Raw genomic sequence first — 13,244 nt, forward strand, 5'->3', positions numbered from 1 at the left:
TTCCAGGAGATAAACCGATCTATCGGTTAATGGAGTTTAACGTACTAAAATACCAGTGAGCGCGACGCAGGCAGCGCAGCCCCGCCGATACAATAGGCACATTGTTTCCCTGAGGATCCTGTCCCCCCTTTTATTTGGGGGGGGGGGGGCAATCACTTCACCCCACTTGGCCTCTCCTCCCGCAAGGCTGGGGCTGAAGCGGGGGGGGCAGAGGGCCCCGGCGCTGAGCGAAAGGGTTAAGGGCGGCGGGGCCGCGCATGGGCCGGGCGGCCCCTCCCCGCCGCCGGGGCTGAAGTAGCGCGGGCGCGGCGGCGCGGGGCGCAGTGCCGAGGGGACGGGGCGCCCGGTGCCGCTGCCCGGCCCCGCCGCTCGGGCAGCCTCGGTGGACATGGCGAGGGCGGCGGAGCGGGGCGGTGCGCGGCTGCTGGGGCTGCTGCTGCTGGCTCTGCCCGCCGCTGCCGCCCGCCCGCCCGCCTCCTTCCCCAGCGATGTGAACGGGCACAGCCTCCACCCGCCCTACTTCAACCTGGCCGAGGGCACCCGCATCTCCGCCACCGCCACCTGCGGCGAGGAGGCGGCGGGCGCCGGCAGCCGCCGCGCCGTGGAGGATCTCTACTGCAAGCTGGTCGGGGGGCCGGTGGCGGGGGGGGACCCCAACCAGACCATCCAGGTACGGCCGGTGCGGGGGGGGGGGGAACACACACGCACCCGCGCAGCTTGCGGAGCCTCGCTGGGGTGGCAAAGCCGCCTCCCGACCGGGGGTGCGCGGAAAGGTCCGAGCCCCCCTTTGTGCTCCCCGGGCCATCGCTCCCTTGTCTCACCCCTGTTTTTCAGCCGTCGGTGCGAGAAGAGGCAGAGCTCGGTCTCACCGGGGGCTGGGAAGGGTGGATGCTGCAGCAAAGAGGCGGGCAGGTTGGGGATGGGTGAGGAAGCGGCGTGCGGGGCCCCACGGCCCCCACTACCACTGGTGTTTTCCCACGCATCCCCCCCTTGCCCGGCCACTGCGGCCAGACCTTGTGCAGAGCTGGTGTCCGTCAGCTGGCTGGTGGGTTCGTGGTGGGAGCTCTGGGAGGGGGCAAAGGGCACCAGGGGTGGTCCCCAGGGCATCCTCCCCTGCCCAGGCCTGTGCCCCAGAGCTGGAAGCCCATCTGAACCCCCCGAGCAGCGGGGCCGGGAGATGCACGTGCTCTTTCTCACCCAGCTTTGCCAGAAGTTGCACGTGTGAAACGCTGCTTGCTGAGTTCCCGTGGCATTAAAGCCGTTGGGTCTTTATGTTGATAAAATCCTGGGCAAACCAGCTCCTAAATTCCTCTGCCAGAGACTCGATGTATCATAAATATGATAATATTTACCTTTACGGGTCTTAACTCCGCCATTCCTTCTGTGTTTAGTGGGGCATTAGGATGAGCAGAGAAAGTTAAGAGAGTGAATTTTACAAGCGAATGTCAGGTGACTTACCTCAGGGTTCCCATTTTAAGTGGACCAGAAAGAGCTTGTAGCCAGGAATGTAGATGGTAAGAACTGCTGTGCAGTTTAACAGATACTCTTCTCCTGAAAAGGGGAAAGAACAGTTGTAAACAAGCTTGTAAAACACTAGTTTTAGTTGCAGGAGCTCCAGACCCGCTGCCCCCCTCAGCTCTGATTTGAAATGCTTTGCAGCTGCAGAGCCACCAGCTGCTGCTCACCAGCGTTTTCTGCTTGTTGCTTCTGAGGTTCACAGTGCATTCACCTGTTGTAATGGAGCAATAGGATTGTCCTTGTTGTAGGTAACAGTAGGAAGAGCAAGGGAAAACTGGCAGTTTCTCGGATTGAGCCTTTCTTGGCCTTTTGGTAGGAGTGGCTTTGTTATGAGATGATCTCTGAAACATTTTTGTCATTCTGGCCGCATTCTCCCGTGTTAGTGCTGTACCAGGAATTTTCTGGCTATTGTGTGGTTATGACATGGAATTTTGCCCTGTTTGTTGTAGAAATTGTTGAAGATGTTAGTAGATGGCAAAAAGCTGACGAACCATCCTCTGAGTTTTGCCACCTTTAAAGCGATCTGTGTCTTTTTGCTGCACTGTAAAATAATGTAACTTGAAGAATCTTTGCTTTAGGTAAATACTAGTAGCGGGAAACTTACAGGAACCTAGATGTAGTAATTGCGCCTACAGCGAGGTAAAGAACTGCTCCTCTGTACACTTGCAAACCAATGAGAATGATCTGCCAAGCAAAACCGGGAGGATATGACTGTTTGGAAAAGCTGGCAAACGTGCATATGCATTTATCACTCTCCATCTGTCCACCCGTGCTCTGGCCACACTGCTAGTCCAGCATGGCACACTGCAGTGGGGCTGCTGGTGACTAAAATAAACCCTTTAGGCGGTGCCAGCTTTGGGGACAGTTGTAACTCATCCTTCAAGTGCAGCCCTGTGCTGGTACCGCAGGGTGAGCCGAACAGGGCTCCTCAGGTGCTGATTTCTGCCGCAACCCCCTCCCCTCCCCTCCGCAGCTCTGGCATGTGGTCACTTTGATCTGAGCGCCTCTTCCCAGGCCAGTGGTCTTCGGTCAGTCTGAAAGCTTTAGAAAAATCCTTTTGTCGTGGCTCCTTTCCGTGGCCGCAGGCAGCACCTAAAAGGGAGGGGAGGAAACAGGAGGCATCAGAGCAGAGGTCAGAGTTCCCAGTTCATCCCCTTTAGGAGTTTTGGCACCACCTGGTGACTAAAGCAATGAGGGAGGTGGGAGGGAAGTGTTCAATTTGAGCAGGCTGAAGTGACAATAATGAACTCCACGTGCGTGTCCTTGCTGCCCGCATGTCCCACCAGACAGAGTCCCTTCCCTTGTCACCTGCTCCTGAAGGGGTTTTGGTCAGGAATTCTGGCAGAGTGCCCCTTGGGACCCTCCAAGGGATTTCCGCGTGCTGTGGTGGTGAAAGGGACGTTTGCTGGACTAAAGACTTAGTGTAAACATTAACACAATCATTTAGTCAATGAGTTCAGTCAGTTTCCTTCTTGTTTGTATTTGACATTGTAGAAGATGCTCAGGAAAGGGAGTTCGTTGAGTTTAAAACCTGCTAGTCTTAAAATGTTGATAATCGTTAAAGTTTCTGGAATAATGCTGCCTCAAAGACACTTGCAGTGTCTTTGAGAAGGCTCTAAACCTTTTCAAGGAGTTTCCTTTGCTTTATTCAGGGCTCTTTGGCAGAAGACAGCATTTCTAACTGGGGGAGGGAGGGGGCTTTTCAGTCTGTGAGGATGTGATGCACGGTGATGCTGAGGTGTGCTGAAAGGGACCCGCCATGAAGGTTTGCTTCTCTTCTCCCACTCGCTAATCAGCATGGGCAATACTGCCTTAATGATGATGTCTTGAAGATGAGGCAAAAGAGAGATTATAAGTTTGTTTTTCTGATCAAGGTTTACTGAAGATGCTCGTAGTGATCTGTCTTCCAAGCCCGCCAGCTCTGCAAAGGCACAGCCCTGTGCTCGTGTTCCCCATCCCACCGGCTACCGGGGGCAGTTCCAGAGACCTGGCAAAGCTGGGGGGGCTGTACACGGCTCCCCGAGCCAGACAGGGTTGGAGGTGATTACTTTATTTCAGGAGATTAGTAGTGTAACAATAAGGGAAGTCACTAGCATTAATCAAAGCAATTATAGAGCTTAGAATTTAAAAATGTGCAACAAACATCACTGATTTTAAATCAGCGCTGCTTTTGCTTTGTTTGCACATTGAGCTGCAGCGCTGAGCTCCGCTTGCCTGAGCAGTGTTGGTGCTCATCGCACGTCTTGTCCTCTCGCTCTTCCAGGTGTTGGTAACAGCTGAGTCTGAAGCCGTTTCATACCCGAATGTCTCTGAATTAAGTGACGTTCTCTTTTGGTGTCCTGCAGTGGGCAGTGACCGTCTGCCCCGGTGTTTCTCCATCCCATGTCTCTTGTGCGTGGTGGCACCTGGTTCAGCCCGGGGTTCTCTGCCGTTTGGGTGACTATATATCTCTCTGTATGTGTCTCTTCTGTGTTTACATATATGATAGCATTGAACTTCGGTGGTTTAACTGCAATTGAAGACATGTAGTTTTTAGAACAAGTTGCAGAAAAGACACGTGGTGAGGCAGTGTGAGCAGCGACTTGATCTGTGAGGACAGCCCGGGTAACAGCCTACAAGCACGCACTCCCCTTGGCTGAAATATTACTTTTTGCCCCCCATTTCCTGCCCTTCTTACCTCGCCCCCAGTGGACCAGGCTGGGTCACGCTCCCTGTGGTTTTCCAATAAATTAGGTGAGGATAGCCGAGGTTGGGTCATGGCAGGGCCAGTTAAACCAGGACAAAGGCATCTGCTTTCCCCCAGGCAGGTCTTGCCAGCGGGGTGCCAGGCTGGGCTTTATGCTCAGGGGAAACTTCTAAGTTCCCATTGATGTGAGCGGGAACAGGATCAGGCCTTGCAGGTCTCTGGAAGCTGCCCTCCATTCAAACCTCCTCCTTATCTCTCTGCAGTTTGCTCTGACAGTGGCAGTTTTATGTTCTCTAAGCTGCCTTGCAACTTCTTGCATTGCTGAAGTTCTTTCTTTAGCAAACCTTGGTGATGTCCACGCCTCTCTTGCTCTGGCAACCTGCTGTCTCTGCTAAGCTCACAATTGCATTTTAATTAAAATCTTCTGCTGGTGTCAGAACTTTTCTTTTGCCCGTAGAGACCTGACACACTGTGCAGGAGCCTGAGTTTCTCTAAAATAGGAAAAGCTGGAAATTATTCTCATCAGGTTTAGGTCCAGCTCTGATGAAACAACTAACGAGTAACTGGTGTATCAGAGGGGCTAATCGCACTTTTAACAGCAAATTTAGTTCAGCAGTTGATGTGCTACCAGCCCACTGGCAGCTAACACGCTGGCTGCACAGCAGTGGGGGAATAACAGCAGCATTACAAATGTGGAGCAGCTAATCCTAATTTTTAGTCTTCTCTTACTAAACTTGACTTGACTGTTGCCCATCAGTGTGAACTTTGGGTTCAAAATGGTTTTCACATCCGTGGCAAGAATTTAAAATATGGAAACACTTTATTGGTTTTTTTTACGTATCCACATTTTGTAAAGCTCGCCTCACTTCTCCCTCCCCTTAGTGTTGTGTATTGTGCAGCGGAGGTTTCCACACAACCTGTTGCACCGGTTTCCTCCCATTAAAGGTTTGAGCTGAAGAGCTGGGTCAGTTTTACCTGGTCTGCTCTCCCTCCTTCTGCCGCGTGTTCCAACGAGCCTTGTCCTGACCTCTCTGTACAGCCCGAGCTCCCTGCACAGGCATCAGGGTTACCTGGATGGTTTCCCTTTTCTTTGGCCTTGTGCTTGCCCATCTGCTATTTTCATATTTCTGGAGGAGTTAATTAAAAGGTGTGCTTGTTCCGGACAATTTGCATTGTGTAATTACTTGCAAATAACACAGCACGTGGCTGTGGGGAAGAATGCTGTGAAATCTCCATTTCCTTTGCACTGAGAGTCCTCCAGAGTTTGTGACATCTGGAAAATCACATGCTCTGCGGCGGCTCTGTCTTGCCTCAGCCCTTGTAGGGCTGCAGATGGAATAAGCAGGAAGGAGATTGTCTGTCCTGAGATCATGTACCTGGTGTAATAGTGAAGCTGGCGGCAGCTGGGGCAGGCAAGGGCGGCTTGCTTGCCTGGGGATAACTGCGCCTTTAAAAGGAAAACTGCCTGTGACAGAGTTCCTTTCTAGGCTGTTTGTAGCAGCAATTTAGGTGACAGAACAGTGGCTCCACAAAACAAATAACGTGCCAATTTTCAGGGCTATTTGCAGGTTTCCTTAAGAGCGGGCCAGATTAATTTGTGCATTAAATGAGAAAGCAAGAAGGGTCCCTAACAGCTCAGGTCTTTGTCTGATCCTTCTCAGGAGGTGCTGTTAAGGTTGCAGAGCTGTTTTCTCTGGCAGCGTGTCCATGGAGCTGACAAAGCCACCCGCACCACAAAAGCAAGGCAGAAAAGTGATTGCGGCTACGTCCCTGGCCAGGGACCGTCCCTTTCTGGCCTTGCATTGCAGCATCACCAGCAAATGGAACTTGGCTGCTAGACCGTTAAGCTTGAAAATGTCGCTGAAAGGACTAAACTTGCGACATGAATACATTGATAAGAAACAGCTTGCAGGGAGTTGGGTGGAAGAGCTGCCAGTCCGGGCCCATAGGAATGATTGGATGGTGGGGTCAGGGTCTCTGGAGGGCAGCAGGGTGAGGGGCAGCCTCGGCGGAGGAGCTGCAGGCCCTGGAGCAGGAGCTGCCACTCTCCATTGCAGTGTGGCTTCTCTCTCTGCCCGCTCTTCTGCACGTGGCAACCAGTTCTTTGTGTCTGTGTCCCTTTGCCAGCACTCATTGCGTATCTGAAATGTAGAAGGGTTGCTTCTTAGAGCACCCCAAGTTCTACACAGAGTTGTTGTTGGGGGGGTTTTGAGCCTTTTCTTGTTCCTCCTTCCGTCCATGCTCTGAATTGATGCAAACAAAAAGTTTACATATTGATTTGCATTAGCAGGCTTACACCCTTTATGTTCTGAATTGCTGTGATACCCGTCTGTGATGTGCCATGTTTTTCTGGCTACAGTTAAATGTTGGTTTTGTGCTTTCCAACAGGGCCAGTACTGCGACATCTGCTCCTCTGCAAACAGCAACAAGGCCCACCCCATAACAAATGCCATCGATGGGACGGAGCGCTGGTGGCAGAGCCCCCCTCTCTCCCGGGGGCTGGAGTTCAACCAGGTCAACATCACTTTGGACCTTGGACAGGTAACCCAAGACCTTCTCGGTTGTGTTGCAGACCATGCTGGCAAGGACTCTGCATCTAACATCCTCAGTGGTCCTTGCTGGAAGGGTGGGACAAAACCCACTTGTTTAATGACAGGGCAGGAGGCTCTGGTTAAAATGTGGAAGGGAAAACCTCTTGTCTGTTTGTGGTGTTAATGGCAGTCTGGGCTATTTGCTGTTAAGTATTTAGGCTCTCCCTAAAGGTTGAGTCACTCACAGAAACCTGCCATGCTGTACAGGTGCCTTTCCCCAAAAAAGGTACCTGCCTCCCGAAGGGGGATGGTTAGCAAGGCTTCACGCCAGAGCACGAAAATACAGCACTGAGGAATTTAAGGTTGTGCTGTAAAACTTTAACCGGTACCTTTAAACACAGTAACTCCGTGCTGAAGATCTTCTTATAAAAGACACAATGGCTGTTTGGTCTGTAATGCTGGCAAGTCAAAGGGAATTAGCATTGTAATAGTGCTGGCTGTCAGCCCCCACCGCCTCCTCTGCTGCTGCTATTCATCCACACAACCATCCCTCTGGGAGTGGGTTATTCTCTCAGACTTTCCTCAACTTGTAGGAAAGCAGCAGAAAAGATGTCCTGGCTGAAGCTGCGGAAGCAGGAAGGTGTTACAAGCCAGAGACCTGAAGGGCTGTGGGATGTGGGTCTGCTTTCTGGTGTGGAGCTGTTGGATGGGGCAACTCCTCAGACCGTGGCAGGGCTTGGACAAGATGCTCTGCTATGCTGAGCAGCCCCAGCTATAATTCAGGATTCAGGGTACTTGCTCAGTGCTCAGCAGTTAACTACTGAAGTGCGCCCATAAACAGGTAGGGATGAGCTTTCACCTCTGCCGCGCTTCCCCGAGCTCTGCTGCCTGCCCTGCAGCACCAGAGGCCAAGTTTGGGTCCTCCTTGGCTGGAAGGTCTGTGGGACGGGGCAGTTGTGCGGCTGTGGACAGGTCACCTCTCACAGAGGAAACGTGGTTGCCGTGATTTGCGATTGCTCAAGCAGCCTTTCAGGGGCTGAGCGCGCTGCCCCTTTATTTGGGAGTTTGCACAGATTGCAGTGATTTCAAGCCTTGTCAAGCACTGCAGCTTTGCTCTGACCTTGCAAGTGGCTTTTTCACCCTCTCTGGTGGAGTAAAGGCTTGTTTTTTACTGCTATTTGTAAGGCATCTGACTCCAAATCTACAGCTGCAGATACGTGGGATGTATCAATGACAATACCCTTCTATTAGTTGCCTCAAACACGACTTCAGTCCCCAGGATTGTCTCTGATCTGCTCTTTGCCCTGCTGCAGCACTCGGCTTGGAGCGTCTCAGACACCCTCCACAGATTTGTTCTCTCCCATGAGAGTCAGCTATCTAAAGCTGTGCTATACACAGCACCAGCAAAATGCCTCCTGACGCCTGGGGCACATCGTGCATCGCACAATAGCTGCGTGGGCAAAGCCTCCCGCCGCCGCACGCAGTGTGCTGATCCCTTTAGCCGACGTAGGTGGCATCTGCTGCGTCTCTTAGAAACTTCTCAGCTGGCAGGGGTGTGCTGGGTGGGTGGATGGCTTGCACTCCCTCCTCCGACCAAGGGCCAGCCTGCAATGCAGCTTTCTGGTCGCTCACCGCTTGTCTGGAAAGGGATTTTCAAAGACCAGCTTTCCTTGGGAGCTCGTCCTCCTCTTTGTCATTCTCTGTGGCAACTTACTGGCTTCAGGCCAGGGCTGACCCAGCCGTGCTGTGCGTTTGCGAGCTGCTGCATTTGGCTCACCTGGGGATGTGCAGCCTTCAGAGCTGGGAGCTTGAGACTGGAATAATTGGGGGGGGCCTGCAATAGTGCTAAAACTGAGTGGTGTAAGTTTACCTTCTCTCTCCTGCCCTCCCAAGGCTCTGTATTTGCTCTGGGTACCCTGGGGCTGGGATCACACCACGTCTTCGGCACGGTTGGTAGCAGGGCTCGCGTGCGTGGTGCTGGTTTTGCAGTTGACTCGCGTGGTGGGGAGTTTCTCTGGAATTACCGAGTCCCCTGCCTCCCTCCTGGCTTTGCAAAGTAAGTGGTTGCCCAGCTGGTCTCAACAGGAGCACAGACTTGAAGCTTCAGCCTGTTTTTAATAGCTTCCTCTTTATACATGCCCTTATTGTATATAATTGCTGTAATAACCTGTTTATGCTCCTGGTGAGAGTCAGTTCTTTGCTTTTCCCTCCTTTGTTTTGGTAGGTCGGGCAATAGAAACAACATGCAATGTTACAGAATCACTAATTTCCTCCTTTTGAAGCTGAGGTCGGGTGGAAGGATGGAAGACAAAAAGTGGAATTGTTAGGACGCAGCGGGGTCTGCAGGGTGAGCGCAGGATCAGGCCCGCGTACCTGGCAGCCAGGCTTTGCAAATTCCTTGGATACCGGTGAAAGAGTGCAGGTAACACCCTCGAAGGCTTGTCTGAGAGCAGGGCTTTTTTTTTGGCTGGCAAACAAGGGCTCTCCTTGCTCTGCCCAACCCCCTAGGGAGCTCTTGGGCCAATTAAGATTTAATTTAAGGGACTGGCAGCCACCAAAAGCTTCTGTGCCTTTGAGGGATGGTGAGTGCCTGGAGCACCGATGACATGGTGCTTTGGCCCGGGCTGGCACAGGGGGTTGTGGTGTCAGCCCTGCCTTCACTGCTGTGCTTCCCTGCTGTCTTTGTCCCTCTCCAGCCATAAGTGCTTAATTACTAGCTGGAATCGGGTTTCTGCAGCGTTTGGCAAGGCTGTGGCAAGTGGGAGAGGGGCAGTTAATTAAGCAGCCTGTTGGTCTTTGCTTTTGCTGGCTGGGAGCTTGCTCTTCTCAGGGGGATGTTAAAATCGTTTGGGAAGGAGAGAAGGAGAAATATCATTCACAGCCAGCAAATAAGTTAAAAAATGGCTCAGGCTGGCCACCCAGCTGGTGTGAGTATATTAACCACTCATGTCATGTCATCTTAGTGCCAACAGTGGCCTAATCTTAACAGCTTCATCATCAAGGCAGATCAGACCTCTCACCACAGCATGGGAAGAGATTGTGTCTGATTATCGGCTGAGGGGGGCAGATCTGAATTGCTCCTCCTGGTGCCGTGTCTGTTCCTGTCTCCTTGGGAAGAGAGAGCTTTTCTTTCCAGAATTGGTGGGGGAAAAGCTGGGAGGGGAGGAAAAGTTGCTGAGGGTTCCTATGTCAGACACAGGTCTGGGAGCCAGAAGTACAGCAAATGGCTTCAAGGATGGAATTTGAATGAATTTTAGGAGCTGCTGGGGTGGAGAGTGTGAAGGAATGTTTTTTTTTTTCTTGCTTGCTTTTTATCATGACCTTGTGCTTGAAGCTTTAGTATGTTTAGGATGAATGGCTGGGCCACCGCATGGGTTTGCTGCACAATACAACATCACGGCACTGCGACGAAGCACGGTTCAGCTCCGCAGGGTGGCAGAATTGGAGGGTGCTGTGCTTTGGGAGGACATTTGTGTGCTGTGGCATTGCTGGACAATCTGGACTTGTCCCCAAAACTGGCCGTCCTGTTCTGCTTGGAGGGCAAAGGGCTGTGTCGTGACGGAGGCTCCTGAGCCTGCCCTGCTGCTGCTGAGCTCCAAGCTCTTTCAGACCAGCTGCAGATGGGAAAGCGCTTCTGCTGCAAAGGGGCTGTGCAGGGAGCAGAGGGACAGGAGGCCATGAGTCACGGCCACCATGGGAATTGTCCCCTGTGATCCTGCTGTGATTAAGTGCCACAGTGGGTGGAGGGGAGGAAAGGGTGTGATGGAAGATTCCTTTATTTTATTTTATTTTTTTTTTTCCAAGAAGGTCATTTGAGTCAGAGCTGACAAAAATCAGGAGGTTTAAAGAAACATGAATGGCTGGCTTCCTGCCAGCGCCTGACATCTTCCTTGCGTGAAGGTGAACCCAGGCCAGCCCTTCCCAGAGATGTTTATGGAGAGTTGGTGCTTCAGGATAAACTCTGTGCAGAGGAATGCTCGCAGTCAGGCAAGAGCAGGAGCTTCGTGCCAGTGCTTGCTCGAGGTTAATGACTGCAGTGAGAAGGTGGCTGGATAGCATCCCCCATCTCCAGAGTCTGCTGGTCCTGCTGACACTAAACAACAGCAGAATTTCAGACTGAAGCTTTGCAGGGAGTTTTGATTTACACCCTGAAGGTATTTAATTCGGCAGTGCTGCACCGAGCGCACGCAGCCTCCCCTACGCACCGGTCACTGGCAAGAAATACCCACATCACTGACCTCTGCCACCAGGGAGAGAAGAGAAACCTCCTCCTTTGGAGGGCTCCAGGCTGTTACTGTTTAAAGTGCAGCCTCCTTTAGGGTTAAAAAAAAAAAGCTGCATTCATTGGTAACTTATGAAGATAGAAAGGAAATGAAAAGAATTGTGAGCTGAGCTCCTGGACCAGGCTGAAGGTGTGTTTTGCAGTCACTGTAAGATGTGTCTAGGCAAAGGAGTAGATTGATAACTTACCAGGAACTTCAAGTACCTCTTGAACTTTCTAGTAAATATAGTGGGATCTGCCAATGTTACCATTTTTCTGGTTTCTGTTGAGCTGATTAACTTATGCATGCCGTCAATTAACCTAGCTCCGAAGGTGTTCATTGGCACAACACACACTGCACACTTGAGCCCTTAGTCAACAGGCTGCTGTTCTTTCAGTGGGAATCTTCTCTCAGAAGGGGGTAGATGTTTTCCCGTGGTGGATTTCCAGGGCACAAACCTACTTCGTTTCCCTCTTGCACTGCAAACGTGGCCCCTCGGGACTGGCTTTGCACAACGGTTGGACGTGCAGGGCGCTTGCAGGTTCTGGGTATGCGGCTGAATGCCTGACTTGCATGAACAAGTCAATCCTTTCTGTGCAAACCGATTTCTTCTTAATGGATATTAAATTCCTACTCATCCTCGGTAGATCTGGGCTGGGTTCTCTGCGTGAAAATGCTACCTGGCCTAGTGCTAAAGGAATGCCATTGCACCAGAGCATAGTCCCTTGCATGTCACAGTGCTCAGAAATCTTCTTCCACCATGATTTTTAGCCTCTCATTTATTTTAATTTAGTTGGAATAGTAATGCAGGCTGCTGGTGGAGATCTTCAGGAGTGCTCTGAATGGCAGCTGGAAGGAAAACCTGGCAAACCGATGTGCTGTTACCTCCCTGTCCCCAGCAAAAGCCTTCAGCACACAGATGAATTTGGTTTATTTTCTGGCTTAATTAATTTTTAAAAAGCTTTCTTGATGAGAAAACTCATGAAGTCCCAAAAGAAAGCTCATAGTTAGTCATGAATGGAGCTGTTCTCCTAGTGGCTGCTTTCCCTGACATTGCAGTGGGACGTGGTGATGGTCATCCAAGGAGAATTTTCAGCTGAAAACCTCTCCTTTCTTGCACCTTTTTCCTTTTGCACCGTCATTTCAGTTGCTGTGAGAGCTCTTACCTGCCTCTGGGTGATGTAGCTGCTGCTTACATTTCCCTCTGAGGTATCCTGTTTGTTCTTGCTCTACACGAGTGGAGTCTTGAGACCAGTCTCTTCCTTTCCTTCCCCTTGGGGTGTCTTCTGCATCCATTTCCCCCGCACATATGGCTGGCAAATGCACACCTTCCACTTCTCTTGGGGCCACAGGCTGCACTATCTGCCCTACTTGTGTTTCTTATGGAGCATTTCAAGAATAGGTGAAGATTTAAGATTTTTTTTTTTAATTTTATTTCTCTTACCGTAAGGACTGCTTGGTGTTCACTGTGCTGGGGCACCGCTGTGGGAAAGGGGTAGGAGGGCTTAGTGACATTTACTGTGAGCTTCTGCACCTTAAGTAAGGGGCTGGGACGTAAAATCTCTAACAAAGACATTCTTTCTCCAAGTTGTTCTCTGTTTTTTGGAGCAAAAGCAGTATTAAAAATAAAGCATGTTAAGCAGGCTGAGCAGAAATCCTTTTTGCTTTCAACAGCTAAGGCTACAGTCTCTTCTCCTGTGTAGAATCCTCTGCAATTTCCGTAAAATCCTCCAAGAGTAGTTCAAGATCTCTATTTGTCTGTTTACAAGCTTTTGGTTCCCTGATCTGAAATAGCCCTTTAACTATGGAGCCTGTTGGGTGCTGCTGTATTTTGGGAAGCGGGTGCATATTTGTCGTGCTTCTCAGGGAGAAGCAGCAAAGGTGTGACTGTGAGAGCGCACGGCGCCGGGACCTGGCGCAGAGCCCAGGTGTACGGATCTTCTCTCCCAATATGTTTTCTCCTTTATTGTTTGAAATAACTTAGCTTGCGAAGGCTGTTCTGTTTCCTTCAAAGCTGCAGTTCCCCTGACTCAGACCAGCAGCTTGCTTTTTTTTTTTTTTTTTTTTTCTTCCGGTGCTGATAAGGGGAGATTTTTTTCCTTCACTTGGCCCATTTCAACCTTTCTGTGTTCTCTATCGTCCCCCAGCAGATTCACGGCTCCAGCGGCTGCGCAGGAGCCGCTCAGGTGAGCGGAAGAGAGCGCCTGGTTGTTAATCAAGTGGGCATCTCTTTCCTCCGGCAGCAAG

General features: G+C 51.2%; 1 protein-coding gene across 2 annotated transcripts in view; it reads left to right on the plus strand.

Annotated features, from left to right (window-relative positions):
- The first annotated feature begins 341 nt into the window (after positions 1-341).
- The window catches only part of LAMA5 (laminin subunit alpha 5), a 90,186-nt gene continuing 77,283 nt past the window's right edge, over positions 342-13,244 (plus strand). For both annotated transcript variants that reach the window (XM_065645772.1, XM_065645773.1), the window contains exons 1-2: positions 342-670; positions 6,593-6,745. In XM_065645772.1, coding sequence (XP_065501844.1) covers positions 389-670; positions 6,593-6,745 — 435 coding nt within the window. In that variant the 5' untranslated portion in view covers positions 342-388. The remainder of the gene's footprint in view (positions 671-6,592; positions 6,746-13,244) is intronic.

This window comes from Caloenas nicobarica, chromosome 15 (assembly GCF_036013445.1).
Source record: "Caloenas nicobarica isolate bCalNic1 chromosome 15, bCalNic1.hap1, whole genome shotgun sequence".
Lineage (NCBI taxonomy): Eukaryota > Metazoa > Chordata > Aves > Columbiformes > Columbidae > Caloenas > Caloenas nicobarica.